Here is a 17,709-nt window from a genome sequence, read left to right as displayed (position 1 = left end):
CACCTGTTAATACTGTTGCATTGAGGATTAAGTTTCAAAATGAATTTTGGAAGGACATAGACATTCAAACCATAGCATTCTGCCCCTAGCCCCCCAAAATTCATGTGCTTCTTTCAAAATACATTCATTGATTCCCAATACATTTATTTTATCCCAATAGCCCCAGAAGTCTTAACTCATTCTAGCATTAATTCAAAAGTGTAAAGTCCAGAATCTCATCTAAATCAGATATGGATGAGGCTCAAAGTATGATTCATCTTGAGGCAAATTGCTATCCAGCTGTGAACCTACAAAACCAAGTAAGTCCAAGACCCAACAAAGCAAACAAGGTTAAATCTTAAGGCTCCAGAATAATCTTTGACTTTTATGTGTTGCCTTCCAGATACAGTTGGGTAGGAACTGGGCTCCCAAGGCTCCAGGTCATCCTGACTCCATGGCTTTACTGGGCACAGCCTATGCTACAGCTTTCATGAGTTAGAGTCCACTGCCTGTGATTCTCCCAAGCTGGAATTGTATGCCAGTGGTTCTTTCAGTCTAAGCTCCATTAGGTATTGCCCTTGTGTAGGCTCTCTGATGTATCCCCACTCCCACTAGGCAGTGCCCTAGTGGGGGACTATCTGCAGTGGCCCCATTCTGTGGTGGTGCTCTGCCTGAGCCCCAGTGTTTTTCAGGGTATTCTTTGAAATCTAGGTGAGGTAACAGTGCATCCACAGCTTGTGTATTCTGTGCACCTGCAGTGTTAGCACCATGTAGACACTATCAAGGTTTACCGCCTATACCCTCTGGAGGGGTGGTCTGAGCTGCACCTGGATTTGGTTGAGCCACAGCTAAGGTACCCAGAGTGCTGCACTATAATGTGTGTAACAGAGCCTTGAAATCATTCTGTTCCAAAGGCACTGGCATTCTGGGTTTATAATAGGCAAGTTAGTCACAGCCATCTCTGAAATGCCTTTTGGATCATTCATCCACTGTCTTGATGAATAGCACCTAGCTTTTTTCTTTCCATGCTAATCTCCTTATCAAACAGGTTGAGAATTTTTCCAATCGTTAAGTTCTGCTTTCCTTTTAAATTCCATCTTTAATTTGTTTCTCTCTTCCTGCATCTTATTATAAGCACTAAAAAGAAGCCATGCCACACCTTGAACACTTTGCCAAATATCCTATTTCATCACTCTTACATTCTGTCTTCCACGAAACACTAGGACATGAACACAATTCAGCAAAGTTCTTTGCCCCTTTGCAACAAGAATGGCCTTTCTTCCAGTTTCTAGTAACATATTCCTCATATCTGTTTAAGAGACCTCATCAGAATCACCTTTACTCTCTGTATTTCTACCAATACAGACAGGACCACTTAAGAAATCTCTAAGAGGATAGAGGCATGTTATGCAGCTCTCCTCTTCTAAGCCCTTACTAGAATAGTCCTTTACCATCCAGCCTCTACCCATTACCAAATTGCAAAGCCACTTCTGCATTTTTAGATATTTCTTATAGTAGCACCCCACTTCTTAGTGCCCATTTCTGTCTTAGTCCATTCCTATGCTATAGCAAAATATTTTAGATTGGGTAATTTATAAGTAATATAAATATATTTCTCATACTTATGGAGGCTGGGACATTCAAGTTTAAGGCACCAGTGAATCAGGTGTCTCATGAAGTTTCGCTTTCTGCTTCCTAAGTGACACCTTGCAGCATCCTCACATGGAAGAAGGGAAAAACACTATTTTCTCACATGGTTGAAGGGGAGCAGTAGGGCCAGATAGAGTCCCTCAAGCCCTTTTATAAGAGCATTAATTCCATTCATGAGGACAAAGCCCTCATGACAATGACATCACCTCCCAAAGTCCCCGCCTCTTAATACTATCAAATTTGGGATTAAGTTTCAATATGAATTTTGGAGGGATACAAACATTCAAACCATAGCATCACTTCATTTAATGACAAGTTAAACAGCCCACTTTGATGCATATTCTTTGATCGTATAAAAATCATTTAAGAAATCTTCATCTTATTGTTATCTAATGGTACAAACTGCCATCAGTAAACCTGGGTCTTAATGACAATTTTAGTTGTGATTGTAGTGTGCAGGGAACAAACATTAAGTACTGACTGTTGTGGCACTTTACATTCTCATTTAATCTTCTCATCAACCACATTTCACAGATGACTAAACTGTGGCTCAAAAGATTGGGCAATTTTCCTAAAAAAGACAACATCAATAATTAACAGAACTGGGATTTGAGCCAATGAGTGTATGTCTCCAGAACTCATGCTTCCTCTACTCCATCTTGTTGCTTATCAGCAACAAGTAATGTGGAACAAGATTCATTTCGGGAACTAAACTTGTAAAAATCTATTCCCTTTTGAAAGTTTTTTCTGCTATATCTAGCTTTTCATAACTGAAATATGACTAATATATGCCCCCATTGTGTGTGAGATTTCTGTGAAGAAATGAAGTTAGGTAAAAGCTAATGTTAATCAGCCTACTAACCACTTAACTTTTTTTTAACCTTTTTATTTTGCTGTCTGAACTGCTCTGATCCTTCTCTCATTCAGCCCTTATCAATAAACACAGTGCTATGTTCCTTTTTCTGCATACGCTTGAAAATATGAAACACTATACTTAAGGATAGTTTTGGACATGAATAAGACATTTCTGGAGCCCTCTCCCTTCAGAACTTCAGGAGCATTCTAATACCAATAAAACAATATACTTGTAGTTATCAAAATGACCTATAATGGTTATCCCAGTGTGCTAATTCTTTTTTAACTATCAGCTCAGCTCCCTATCAACTGTATAGGTATGTCTCACTTTACTAATATGTGAAGTGAATTCTAAAGTATTTAATCATACCTTTTATTGACTTATAATTTCAGATGTGTTTCACAGGAAAATATTTAGCTATTTGCATCATACCGTTTTTTACAAGCTCCTTAAATTCAGTTAATATAGCTATAATTAGTAACTTGCCTGGTGCTCATATTTTGTCATTCAATACCATTATTTTACCAAGAGCACTTGCTAGAGTACTACAGCTTGTCTCTATCTTTTATGCATATCATCATATAAATCAGCAGATGTATAATCAGTGTGGAGCAGTGTTACTTTAAGACAAGCTATTCTTTTAATTGATTATACTTACCTATTTAATGAACTATGAATTAAAGGAATAGTTTGGAATTGTAGAAACATTGGCCCAGAAATAGGCATTCATTCCAGCCCAATTCTTAAGAATTACTAGTTGGGTGATTTTTGGCAAGTGACTTAATATCACTCAGATGGTTTCCTCAACACAGGGTAGTTTTTAAAATCAAATGAGGTAAAATATGAAAGTACTTTGAAACTTATTAAGCACTGTGTTTACTTAAAACCACTTGGCAATGATAAGCCAATGTTCTGAAAGGAAATTTACAATCATGTTATAATACTTAAAGAAGACTTTTAAAAAGTTTTTTTGTTGTTGTTGTTAAATCTGTGTCACAGAAATGAAAGCTATTGGAGTAGGGTTAACAGTAGACAGTGACAGTAGTAGTCCATTGAGCTACTTAAAAACTAACTCTCCAGTTGAATGTAGCAGTGGGACAATCCCTAGTAAAGCACATTAATGAATTCTTTAATACTAAAAGAATCAGGGACCTAATTATTTTGATTAATTGGTTTTTAATGTGTGGGCTTATTTAGAAGAGTTTATTTTTCTGAATGACAATATTGCCATTTGAAGAAAGATGTAGTTATCATTCGCAAGATGAGTTGATTTGATATACAAATTTATATCATATTTTGCCAGTTAAGGATCATAATTTTCTAGTGTGTGTTATTATTATTTACTGGAGATAAACTTACTTTCCCCAAAACTTACTTTTCCCAAGTTCCCGTTTCTGTCTTAGAACTTAAGTGGAACTTCTGGCCAGTTGCAGTGGTTCACCCCTGTTATCCCAGCGCTGTGGGAGGCTGAGGTGGGTAGATCACAAGGTCAAGAGATCCAGACCATCCTTACCAACATGGTGAAGCCCCATGTCTACTAAAAAATATACAAAAATTACCCGGGAGTGGTGGTGCATGCCTGTAGTCCCAGCTACTCAGGAGGCTAAAGTAGGAGAATCGCTTGAATCCCGGAGGCATAGGTTGCAGTGAGCTGAGATTGCACCACTGCCTTTCTGCCTGGCAACAATGGAGACTCCGTCTAAAAAGTATATAACTTAAGTGGGACTTCTTCCCCTTCTCTGTCACTGTTAATTTACAGAGCAAATAAACATTGTACTTAATAGTCCTTACTATGAAGTACAAATTATTATGTAACTTTAAACAATATGTTCTTATGTTTTGGTTTTCATTAAAGACTTTTTTAGTGATTAGTAATGTTTCCTAAATTAATTGGTGCAGTCTGCATTCTGTTCCTCTTTTTCTGTTTTCTGTCATTTCTGGTACAACTAGAACTACACTGCTCATTAGAATAAGAAATAATGGAAGTTGCCAGGAGCAGATATATTGATTTAATATAATGGTTCTCAACTGGCTATAAGTTCCCAGTAATTATAATGTGCAGTCAGGGTTGAGAACCATGATTTAAGTTGCTTAAACTTATATGGAGAGTGAGACCAACCATGAAGGTTAAATCTATTTTAGAACTCAACAGGGAGTTGGTGTTTTGAGGGTGACAATGAGATAACCAAAAGTTAAATATATGGGAGGCATCACTCCTGTCAGCTTTTTGTTTTCATTAAAAATGAAAAGCTTGTTCTCTGAAAAGCAAGGTGCAGTTACCATATTGGAAGTGATTGACCTGAAATAGACATTCATCAAGAGAACTGTTGAATTATTGGTGTTGCATGGAATAGAAAGGGAAAGAGAAGTATAATGCAGACCATTATAGTCTGCTTGCTGTTAAGTTCTCTAAGGGCTAGTCACATGTTTGTGGGGTGGCAGAACAAGAGTAATATGGCAGAGTAGTTCAGTGCATGGGCTCTGGAGTTGGGTGCATCAGGTGTTGAGTTCTGGCTTTGTTCATTACCGTCTGTATGACCTTCAGCACATTGCTTAAGTTCTCTTAAGCCTGTTCCTCTTCTGTAAAATGGAGATAATCATAGTACATATTCATGGAATTAAATGAGATCATGTATTGAAAGAATTTAACATAATAACTGGCACATGGAAGAACCCATCAATGATAACAGTGTTGTTATGAGTAGGCACAGTTCAGACTTTGGAATCACACAGGTTTGGTTTTGAATGCCTACTCTGCCACATACTAGCTAAGCAAGCTACTTAACCTCTCTGAATCTTGGTTAATATAAAATGGAGTTAACATCTACCTCATAGTGTTGTTGTAAATATTAAATTGGCTAAAGTATAGGAAGCGTCTAGTTATAGACCGGGTTGAATTTTGAGATCAAGCTTTCTTTCCTATCACTCACTTTGATACCACACTTTTTTTTAATGTTTGTTTGTAAACTTTAATTAGCATTTGATAGGCATATCTAGTCATCTTTAAAGTTCTTCCAGAAAATGCAACTTAAGAACACATTTATTCAAACTTTCCTTAGTACCTATTTTCCATTTTCTGTGTTCTGTTAATCTCTCAGCTCTTAGATGACAATAACTTTGTAATGCCAGAAAGTTAAAATTTTAACTTCTTAGCCTAATTTTTTCAAGTGGTGAACTAGATGATTTACCCATCAGTCAATCAAAGATGATTAAAACCCATGTGCCTGGCACTGTGTAACATGAATTATGGTCCCTGCCCTTTTAATCTGGTTGAGCTCATTTCCACAATTAATACAAGCTCAACAGTTAGTTTTGCATTTCCTTCTTTCTTGAACCATAACCTCTGATTATAGACTCTCTTAAAGGGCTTTCTAGTGCCACTGATAGCTACAATTTAACAAGTTTGTCAACATTTTGATTGTTTGACATTTTTTTTTAAATCTCATTTTTTAAAACTATTCATCAACTGCCTGTAAACTTTTCCTTCCTTTCATTCATACCTGAACTTTGTTTCCATTTCTCATAAAAGTTTTACTAAATAATTATATTCTTTAAATTGCATGCTCTTTTTAGATCATTGGATATCTGATTTTTTTTGTCCTTGCTCATAATAGCATTTTTCTGCAAAAAACCAGTATAAGAGACATTTTCTGTGGAAGTCTACATAGCTGATTCACAATCAGCAAATGATTCAGCAAATTTCTTAAGCTGTTTTGATTTATCTGCTTGTCAAATAAAAATAATACTTGCTACCTACTTACAGCAGAGAGGTGTTTTGAAGATTATATTTAGAATGTTTTTAATTCACTTACTCAATGCTATGGAAATATCTCACTTTTATTATATTGTCATATTATATACATGCTACTGCTTTTTTAGATCTATTATAGCTTTTATGATGGTGAAGTATGATTTTACTTTTCTCTTTTACCTCACCACAAAGGTATCAAAATATATGTTCTTTAGTATGCAAATGGTTGTATTTATGAGTAGTTTCCCAATTTATAGAGATTGATGTTTCTTTTGGAAAGGCAGTATATCAAGGGCTTCCAGACTGGACATTGTAGCCAGATTAGTTGGGTTTGCCATTTACTAGCTGAGCAACCTAAGGCAAGTAACTTCTCTGTGCCTTAATGTACATATTTGTAAAATGTAATTGATAGAGTACCACCATGGAGTTGTGAAGATTAAATTAATTAGCATATGTAAGTGCTTAGAACATTGCTTGGTACTCAAAAAATATTAGCTCTCACTATTACTAACAAAATATTGCATGTGTTTGTCTTCAATACTTAAGTACCAGAGTTATTGGTACATCTTGGCTTTCTATGAAACATGACTGCCCTTCCCCGAACAAACTGGAATTCCATTTTATATGCTGATTGGACAGTCAGGTCTTCCTGTGGCTCCTCCTGCCCTCATTGCAAACTGATGGGTTTTTAAAATTATCTTTATTATTAAAATATTACACATTCTAAAAATTGACATAATTTTGAAGTTATAGGGCAAAAGATGAGCCTCACCTTCCCCATTTCTGTTTTCTAAGAGGATTAATCCTTCTCCAGACTTTTGTTTGATCATGTCTTTTATCAATTTAAAACCCCTTTCACAAGCTTTGTATTATCCTTAAGATAGTCCAAGCTTCCTAACATAGTCTATGAGGTCCTCCCATCCTCACCTTTGCTTTTTGGTAATTCCTGTTAGATCTCTGATAAAAAGTCACTTTCTCGAGGAAGTCCTTTCCTGACCTCCTAACTAGATTAACATAATGTCTTCACAGCCCTTTGTACTTTCCCTACCATAGTTGTTCTCCACGGAGGCAGTGCTACTCTCTGGAGGTATCCTAGTGACTGGAAAGTACTCTTGTCATTTACTGGGTAGTGCTGAGGGTTGCTAGATGTTTACCATGAAGAATTGTCCTAGTTTTGTATGACTTGTAAATGTCTCATTAGATAGTTCACAAAGCTGTAAAAAATCTGTTTATAGATACCAGAGCCAAGAGCCTAACTGAATTTTACATATACATATGGAACTTTTTGCAGAGTTTTAATATATGTTGAATTTTCTAGGAATAAAAACTGTGACTGGGCACGGTAGTTCACGCGTGTAATCCCAGCACTTTGGGAGGCTGAGGTGGGTGGGTCACTTGAGGTCAGGAGTTCCAGACCAGCCTGGACAACATGGTAAAACCCTGTCTCTACTAAAAATACAAAAATTAACCGAGCATGGTGGCGCATACCTATAATCCCAGCTACTCCAGAGACTCAGGCAGGATAATTGCTTAAACCCAGAAGGCGGAGGTTGCAGTGAACCAAGATCACACCAGTGTACTCCAGCCTGGGTGACGGAGCTAGACTCTGTCTCCAAAAAAAAAAAAAAAAACTACTATGTTATTGAAGTGTTGAAGGACAATTGTACCTTGTTTGTTTGGATCTCTACCAAGAGTTGTTCACCAGTTGGGGAAATGATGTCACTGATAGCAACATTTCTCACAATCATAGTGATTCAACATATAGACAGAAACATCTAACTGAATTTAGTTGAAATTAGAAGGAAAAAATTTTGATTGAACTAGATGATGTGGGTGGGGGAATGCATCTCTCTCTCCTGGTGATGGATTTGCTTTTCTTTCTTTTCCTATTGTACTTTATCATATACTTCATTCATTGACAGCTCATCTTCCTCTCTCTCCAAATGAGAACTTGGGATAAAAACTGTATTTTACTTATCTTTGAATCTCCAAAATTCATTGAGCACATGGTAGCTGTTCAACTTAATATTTACTCAGTTGAATTAATAGCAACAATAGTGTTTATTCAACAAGTATTTATTGAATCAGACTCTGTTAAGCAAAGAGAGTGAAAAGACACTGTCCCTACTCTCAAGGAACATGTGATCTGTTGCCAGGACTGACCTAGAAAAAATAATTATAATACAATATGACAGTTTCTAAAATGGAGATAGCTATAAACCATAGATCTGTAATAAAAAGTACACTTAAGTCTTGTGGGGAGATCTTGGAATAATGACACAGAAGAGAAATAGTATCCAGTATCAATCATAGTGCCAAGAAAGACTCTCAATAAATATTTGGAAAATCAGTGAATGAGGGTAGGTCTAAAGAGTGAGAAGGAGTTTGCCAGTTGGTCAGGTTTAAAGAGGGCATTCCCAGCAGGATATTCCTATGCAAAGGTTTCCAAAGTAGGAGAGGTGCAGAAAGACTTGATGGAGCATAAAGTTGGAGGTAGAGTCATAGATAAAAGTGTCCCTGAGGATGATGAACCAGATCATGAAGAAATTTCTTCAATGAAAAGAAGTTAGATTTTATCTTGCAGATGCTAGAAAGCCCTATTTTTCAAATTATACATATTATGTGCCAGGTACCTATGATCCACATACAGAGTTAGTATATTCCCATTTTACGATTGGGAAACTAAGACTCAGATTAATTAACTTTTCCAGTTTTTCGTGCTACCAAGTGGAAAAACTAGAATTCAAATGTAGGTCACTTGAATCCACATCTCCAGTCTGCTTTTTAAACTATACTTTACAGACTATCCAGCAAGGAAGAAGCTATATATTTTTACTTTTTTCAGCCAGTCTGGCTTCTTTACCTCACATGATTCTCAACTGTAGCAAATTCAAAATTTTATTGTAAATTTAAGTTAAAAACTTGCTCATGAGTAAGCTTTAGTCTTCTGAAATTCCACAATGGTATCAGTAACTCACCACTTGCAGGCAATTTTTTTTCTCGCGCTATCTTCTACCTTGTTTTTCAAATAACTGTCTTTTGGGTTGTTGAAATGCCTTTTTTTTTTTTTTTTTTTTTTTTTTGGTCACCATTGAATGTCATGGACCAATCAGGCATGAGTTATGAAGTTAATATTAATAGAGTATGATCTAAGGGAACAATATTTGAAGTACTACTTCCTTTTTTTGAGACATTTAGAGCTGAGCCTTCAACATGTAAAAAGTATACTCCAAGTAATATTTAAATTTTATAAGAAAATCCAATATTGATATTCTATTTAACTAATATAAATGTAGTTTACTATTTAAATAAATTCTTTCTACCTCATATAATAATCCTGATGTGCCTGGTTCACTTGAAGTACTTCAGAGTTATCTAATTAACCTTGCAATGTCTGGCTACCCAGGAGTATAAGACTTTTTTTTTTTTTTATTTTAATGGCTTTTAAAATATGGTAAGTTTTGGAGATGGATGCCACTGAACTGTATACTTAAAATGGTAAATGTTATGTGTGTATATTTTATCACAATTTTAAAAAAGATGTGACAGAAAAGTTCAAAGTGGCCTAAGATCAAGCAGTTATCTGAATCAAATATATATATATATATATTTTTTTTTTTTTGAGACGGAGTCCCGCTCTTTCACCCAGGTTGGAGTGCAGTGGTGCGATCTTAGCTCACTGCAACCTCCGTTTCTTGGGTTCAAGCAATTTTCCTGCCTCTACCCACTGAGTAGCTAGGACTACAGACGCCTGCCACCACACCAGGCTAATTTTTGTATTTTTAGTAGAGACAGGTTTTCACCATGTTGTCCAAGATGGGCTCCATGTCCTGACCTCATGATCCACCCACCTCGATCTCCCAAAGTGCTGGGATTACAGGCGTGAGCCATGGAGACCCCCGACCTGAATCAAATATTCTTGAGAGCCTCTTGTTGCAGATAATTTGAGTAAGGTGTGGGGAAACACCTATTCGGTCATCATAGGCTGATCAGATTAAATGTTCTTAATACTAAGCTGTTTGAAAAGAAAAAGAACCCTATTTATTTGACAACAGAAATAAAGAAGGAAGCATGCTATTGGCCCGATATTACGGTGCAGCCATCCTGAGGACCGATGTGATAATGAAGATGCCTTTCAGACTTGACTGCTGTTAGTTCCTTGCTTTAGTTTCTTGTTTAAAAGGGCAGATAAGGGGTTAAGTGGGCTATCTGAATGTCACCTCAGCAGGTAGGGTATGCCTGTAGCAGTTCCAACTCTAATATTACTAAGGCTCAGATTTTTAGGTTCCCCACCCCCACTAGTATCAGGGGAAATTAAATTGTCATTGGTTAGCGTCATAAAAATTTAAAGAATGTGCTGGTGGAGATACAGGAAACATTCATATTGTTGGCATGTGTGAATTGCATAACTTTTTGGAACATAATCTGGTAATAACTGTTTAAAATTTTTAAATTCACATACTTTTTGGCCTAATAACCACACCAGGTTGCCACTATTATGTAGGGACATTGGTACAAGAATTTTTTTACTGGATTGTTGGTAGCAGCAAAAAAGTAGAAGCAATCTGGAAGCCAATCAGGAGATCGTTGGAAAAAATTATGCTCTATCCATTCTCAAGACCAATGTGCATCTATTTAAAGATGAGTTAAATTTGCATGTATTGGCCTGGAATTAAGGCCATGTCTTACTATGTGTAAAAAAAAAAAAAAAAAAAAAGTTGTAGAGTTAATATTAGTGTAGTATGGAGGATGATCTAAAATAAGAGGAAAACATATATATGAGATTAGAATGTAGAAAGATTCACATCAAACAGATCCTCTCGGGAGCCTGGAGATAGGATCGAATTAACTTGTCTTTCACAACCATGTTGTTTTATTTATTATAATATTTGTAGTTTTTTTAAAGTTTCTGAAATTAAGAGAGGGAAGGGGAGAAATCTATAGTGATAGAAATTATATTAGGGATTACTTTGGGAAGGGTTGATGGCTGGGATTGGACACAAAAGAAACCTCTTCATACTCAATGATTCTATCTTGAGTGGGTATTGGTTACACAGATGGGTTCACTTTGTAAAAATCCATCTATGGATTATATGCTTATCATTTGTACAATTTTATGTCTATAGTGTATCAAAAGTGTTTAAAAATAAATGATGGCATAGTGGTGCAATGGAATACTATTAACATTTTATTGAAGTATTTTCAATAAATATTTAATGATACATGAAGGCAAGAAAAAGGACAATCCTATTATAAAATATGTGCATAAAAACACATAGAATGAAGACTAGAATAAAAACACTACAGTATTAATATATTTTATGTCCAGATGGTGATGGTTTTTGTTTTGGGGTTTTTTGTTTAAGAACAGTTTATTAGATTGGGTCATTTATGAAGTCATCAGAACTTCGTGAGCAAAGTCAGATTACAGGATATTAAGCAGAAAAATAAGAGTGAAGGAGAGAGGAAAAGACATTTTAAAAAAGAAAGAAACAACTAATTAGGGGAAAAGGTAGTTGTTTTCTTAAACCCCTGCTAGTAAGGGACTTTTCATGTTAAAATTCCTCTCCTCTATCAAACTGTTTGGTTCTTATGAATAACTCATGCTTGGCACTTACATTTTGTTGTTTTTGTTTAAGCATTCAGTTTTAACGAAAATTTCAGTGATATGATAGCTTCAGTTGACTGTAGCAGATGCAACTCATAGTAGCTTTAAAAACCTATATTCTTGTCTCAGTCTTCACCGATTAAGTGTGGTAGATTGCTCAGATCTTTTTTCACCTTAGTTGCCACATGGAGGCAAATAATACCTCACTAGGTTGTAATGAGAATCAAATGAGAAAATGTAGTATGTGAAAATACTCTAATGGAATTAAACCCTATGCAATTGTAAAATTACAGTATTTTTCTTGTATTTCCTTCGACCCAAAGTCCTTACTTGTGGAATGTAGTTACTTCATGATGAAATTTATTTCATTTAATAGGAGTTAAAAAATTGAAGTTTATGCAGGAATGCAATTTTTTAAGTCAAGTTCTGCAAATCTTGCATTTAATGGTTTTCGAGGTGTGGGTTTTGACTGCATCAATATTTTAGACTAAATATTTTTAGTGCTTTATATATCAAATTGAAATGTATACATTTTGATTGCTTCTCACTAATTATTAGTGAACTGTCAGGGAAAATAACTTTTTGTAACCTATTTCAGTCATTTTGCGTTAATTCACCATATTCTGTAAAATAATATACCCAAAACAGATCTCTCCAGGTGTTCCTCGGGTGTTTTGATAAGGGCTTGACTTTTTATTAGCCCGTAAGTCAGTAGTAATCTTCCGGACGGAATTAGAGATGGGTTCGGTTGGAGAAAACTGCGTGGCACTAGGACCCAGGGGGCTCCCGTGAGCGGATCTTGGGGCCAGATTGCAAATTCGCGGTGACTCAGTCTGGTCGGCTCCTTGCGCTCAGCGGCCGCGGCGGCAGCAGCAACAGCGGCAGACGTTGGCGGCCGGGCTGCCAAGAGCAGTTCCACCGGGTTTCACCGTCTGAGACTTCCCTCGGGGCACCCCAGGCAGGTCGGAGGCGTCTGGGGATCGCTGGGGTTGTGGTGGGGGGGAGAACAGGTTCGCTGCGCGCGGGAAGCCTCCGGGCCTGTGCACCGGGAGTAACATTTGCTCCGTCTCTTCCTGTGTCTGGCTTTATTTGCAGCAAACCAAGATGGAGTATGAGTGGAAACCTGACGAGCAAGGACTTCAGCAAATCCTGCAGCTGTTGAAGGAGTCCCAGTCCCCAGACACCACCATCCAGAGAACCGTGCAACAAGTATCCTTTCCGAGGCCTGGCCGCCACCAGCGCAGCTCGCCTCGCGCCGCGGCCCAGCTCCCGGTGGCCGGGGGCTCCCGTCGCCCCCGCCTCTGCCCCTCCCCCGCACTCCGAGCCGGGCCTCCTCCCTGGGTCTGCGCGCTGGGCAAGCCGCCGCTACCCCTGCCGGGCGACGGGTGAACGCGGCCCTGATGCCTGGGCCGGGGGCGCCGCCGCGTGGGGCTCACGCCGCCGAGGCCACCGGCTTCCGGCCCGCGGGAGGCGGAGGCCCCCGGCCGCCGCCTGGGATCGCACGACATGTGCGCGGGCCGGGCCGGGCCGGGCCGCCACGTCCCCGCCCGCCGCTGACCTGCCGCGGGGGTAGAGAGCGGGCAGGCGGGCGGGAGCGGGCCCGGGCACACACAATGCGCCCCGCGGGTGGGGGCGGCGAGCCGAGCAGGAGGCCGGGCGGAGGGCGCTCTGTGCGCGGCGGAGCTCGCCGCCTGACTGGCCAGAAATGGGTGGAGCTGGCGCGGGGTTTGAACTGCGGCTGTGTGGGTCCTGGCTGTTTTTCCAGGTCCTTGCCCTGAAAGGGCTGGGCACCTACAGATCGGGGAATGGGGTCTCCGTGCCTCACCCTGGGGTTACTGGTGTTAACACCTGTTGCGAACTCCCTGGCACCCAAGTTGGATTTTCTTTTTAAAGCTTTGGCTCAAGGCTGACTGCACAGCTATCTAGGTCTTTACCGAGTGTGCTGATACAGTAATCCTGTTGCTGGGGTTTTAGAGACCGAAAAGGTGAAGAGAAGCAAAACTCTACTATGTATGCTTACTGTTGTGCCCTAAACCGTGCTCAAATGGAGAGCTCTTATCGGATCCAGTAAAGGAAGCATTCACTCATATCATGACTAACCTTTTAACCCCCGATCTTTTAGCCTAAAAAAGTTAAGTCTACTATTTTTTGCAGAAGAGCCTCTTGATTTCTATTGTCAATAAGCAGCAAAATTACTTAATATGGAGTTCGGTAAGCTCTTCGTGTTTAAGTTTATTTAAATTCAGAACATCTATGTATCTGTAAAGATGAAGTTACTTATCCCGAGGGATTCGAAGAAGTACTGCATTGCTGTAAGTTAAAACCTTCAGTAGATGACAAAATGAGTACTTATTTTCTTGGTTAATATAATACTTAGTGGAAGGGATAATGATTTATATCTGCTTGGACTTTTTAAAGCCGTTTTGTTTGGATACTTCTAGTCCTAAGGAAAGAACAGTTTTGGAGTGTATTGCAGTTTATATCTTGTAAACCCTGCTATGGCTCAGTCTTAATTTGTGTTGTCATAGTTCTAGGGATGATAGAAATTGATATTTGATTGGTTGCGGGCATTATTTCATAAAATTACTAGTTTTTTAAATTAGCTAAGCCCAATCCCGCATTGTAGTTATTCTGTGGCAACATAACTCATAATTTCTTGTTTTTGTCTGTATTTATTAGGCACCTTATAAATGCTGAGTACTGTGCTTGGGCCAGTAGTTAATTTACAGTTTATTCTGTGTGCATGGAACTTAGTATGTCCTCTGAGTAAGAACAAATTTCTATTACTGTGAGAGAAAAACTACTTTAGCTAAAAATATGCACTGCTGTTTTCAGAGTGCCTTATTCTTTTGTCTTTCCTAAGAAGAGAATATATTGAATTATTGTTTTGTACAGGCTTTTAAGTACTTTTTGAAAGACCACTATATGAACACAATGAGATGTAGCTCAGGTTTTAAGAAGGTAAACCTTATCAGGAAATAGTTTTGAAAAATTTATTGGCATATCAGCATGCTGTTAATCTTGGCCATTCACTAAAACAAGAATTACTGTCTTGGTTGGAGAAAGTAGTTAGACCTTGAAATTTTACTAGAGAATATTTTGCTGGTTCGTTTACATTCTGACCCTAAACATTGAGGGTTTTCAAGTGTGTAATAAATAGGTAATAAAGTGTTCCTACAGTTTGATTCATGGATTTAATCAGAAATTTAGGTTTGTTGGGTGAAAACCATTTTAATCTTTATGTGTAGTAAAACACAATTGAGAAGCTTATTAGGGGTTGGGAGTCAGGTCTTGAAGAAAGGTGTAATAGAGCATTTTGTCACATCTGCCTCCCAGCAGCAATGAAATACCTGCAAATTGGTGTCACTGGAAATGTTAAATTTAGGGTGGGGGAAAACAATTCTATAACTGTAGTGCAATAATTTCATAATGCTGACTTTATAATAAGATATATAGCCTTGTGCATAAATGGCACTGTATCTTTTTGGATACCAAAGAACAAATGAGTCTGATAAAAGTATCTTTTTGTTTCTTTTAAGTTAACTCATTCTATAAAGTTAATTTCTCTAAATGATCTTTAACTCTGAGAGACTTGTTTCCATTTGGAATGCCTTTATTTTTGTCGTTTTATGCCTAAATACCTTTCTGTTTAGAGCGGTTTAAAGTTGAAATCTAGGAATTTTTTTGAATATTTTTTGCTATATTGAGCACGCTGAAGCTGGAACTTTATGTTGTATTGCACGTAATTGATACATATCAGCCGTAAAGCAACTAAGAGGTTTAGCAAGAACTAGTGTGTTTTTGAAATAGCATGTTGATAGATTTACTAAGATATCTTTATTCTTAGTTTAAAAAAAAAAAAAAGGCAGGACTGAAAATATCACCAGAGACTCTTAATTTTTAGACTAAGAATGCTTAATTCTTCTTGAGATTACACAGAGAAGTTTCCTTAACTACTGTTTGTTCTAGAAACTGGAACAACTAAATCAATATCCAGACTTTAACAACTACTTGATTTTTGTTCTTACAAAATTAAAATCTGAAGGTAAGTAGGATTTGTATTGATAACTATTCAAAAGTTTAAGACCTGTTTAAATGTACTGAGAATTATTTATTTCAAAGGATTTCATTTTGTCGTAACCATGTGCTTTATAGATGTGGGATGAACAGTCTTAGTTACTACTACTCAATATATACATGCATAGTAAGCATTCCTTTTTTTATGTATATACAGACAGTATCATTCTGTCACCCAGGCTGGAGTGCAGTGGTTCAATCTTGGCTTACCACATCTGCCTCCTGGTTTCAAGTGATTCTCATGTGTGAGCCTACCAAGTAGCTGGGATTACAGGCGTGCACCATGTCCAGTTAATTTTTTTTTTTTTTTAAGTAAAGGCAGGGTTTCTCCTTGTTGGCCAGGCTAGTCTCGAACTCCTGGCCTTAGGTCATTCGCCTGCCTCAGCCTCCCAAAGTGCTGCGATTACAGGCATGAGCCACTGTGCCCAGCCAGCATTCATTTTTAATGGGGTGTTTGTATAATAAGGTACTTAATTCTTTGCAAAAGAAAAACTTGTTGCAAGGTTTAATGTTTTGCTTCCATGCTTACAGATGGATATAACAAAGGTGGTAATACAAAGATTGAATGTTAGATTTAATAACTGAATATATGTATGTTTATTGTAGAAAAAATTGAAAGGTCATCTAATCAAAGTGAAAAATTACTTATCCCATCTTCCGGAGATAATTATTGTTGATCTCTTGAATTATATATCCTTCTGTGCTCTTATATGGTCACATAATGTTTTTAAATTATTTATCAAAAAGTGGGATCATTTTATTCAAAAGTAGACTTTTGTAACTTTTAAAAATTCTAACAGTATACATGAAACTTTTCATGACTTTTAATTTTAAATTTAAATGATTTATATAATAGTTTAAAGCCTGAATAGTCTGATTTTTAAATGACATGGTATTTGATTATTTCTAATAGTATGTTGTGTATCCCACTAGACATTCTTTCATAAATATTTATGGAATACCATCTCTTTGCCATGCAATCTGCAGGCTCAGGAGAGAAAAGTGAACAAAACAGACTGCCCTCAAGGAGTTTATGTTGTAGCGAGAGGTGTTTTTCATAGCCTTATTTGAGTATTCTCGTCCTGAAAGATTGTAGACACATAGAAGTCAATTAAATATTTATTGAGCAACTGATAATAATTAGTGTTTTAGAAGCCATGGTGCAGTTAATAAAATCACTGCACTTGGAATTGGGGAATAACAAGTTTTAGACAAAAAGACCATCTGTAAAGTTTCAGCTCTAAATTCTGACAGGTTAATGGTGTTAATGTATAGTAAAATCTCACTGATTTTGTATTCAGATTTTTATAATTCATACACAGAGTGATTTCTTTTGAATTATTTTCAGTTTATTTTGTAGTTAATTTTGTGGGTTTTAATTTGTGAATGAAGGTCATAATAGAAAATTTAGGACTCTAGATTTTAAGAAACTAGGAATTCTTCAGCGATTAATATTTCTAGTTTGACAAATATATTTGTGATACATTACTTTTTAATATAGAAATTTTTCTGACACAGTTTGTGATTAATCTGTTTCTTTTAAAGAACTAAGGTATTTATAAATGGATTTTTCTAATCTGTAATTTTTTTTTGAAATTTTTAAATTTATTTTCACTAAGCTGTCCACTTTTGTGTTCTCATCCTACATTTCAATTATTAAGATTGTTACAATATTAAACTCTTGAGTAAAGCTTTCTTGGGATGTAAGGATACTTCAGGCCAGGCAAGGTGGCTCACGCCTGTAATTCCAGCCCCTCGAGAAGCCGAGGCAGGAAGATTGCTTCAGGC

The 17,709-nt window shown here is 37.3% G+C and overlaps 1 protein-coding gene across 3 annotated transcripts in view; it reads left to right on the top strand.

Moving 5' to 3' along the window:
- TNPO1 (transportin 1) overlaps window positions 1-17,709 on the top strand; it is a 98,591-nt gene that overhangs the window by 20,051 nt on the left and 60,831 nt on the right. Inside the window, exons 1-3 of one of the 3 annotated variants that reach the window (XM_074384865.1) lie at window positions 12,676-12,802; window positions 12,940-13,053; window positions 15,814-15,889. In XM_074384865.1, coding sequence (XP_074240966.1) covers window positions 12,949-13,053; window positions 15,814-15,889 — 181 coding nt within the window. In that variant the 5' untranslated portion in view covers window positions 12,676-12,802; window positions 12,940-12,948. Of the gene's footprint in view, window positions 1-12,675; window positions 12,807-12,939; window positions 13,054-15,813; window positions 15,890-17,709 lie in introns of those variants that run through there. The other 2 variants (XM_010336529.3, XM_003925760.4) reach the window with 2 other exon arrangements.

This window comes from Saimiri boliviensis, chromosome 1 (assembly GCF_048565385.1).
Source record: "Saimiri boliviensis isolate mSaiBol1 chromosome 1, mSaiBol1.pri, whole genome shotgun sequence".
In the NCBI taxonomy this organism is placed as follows: Eukaryota; Metazoa; Chordata; class Mammalia; order Primates; family Cebidae; genus Saimiri; species Saimiri boliviensis.
Note: the sequence above shows the minus strand (reverse complement) of the source record. Positions and strands in the feature narration are given on the sequence as shown.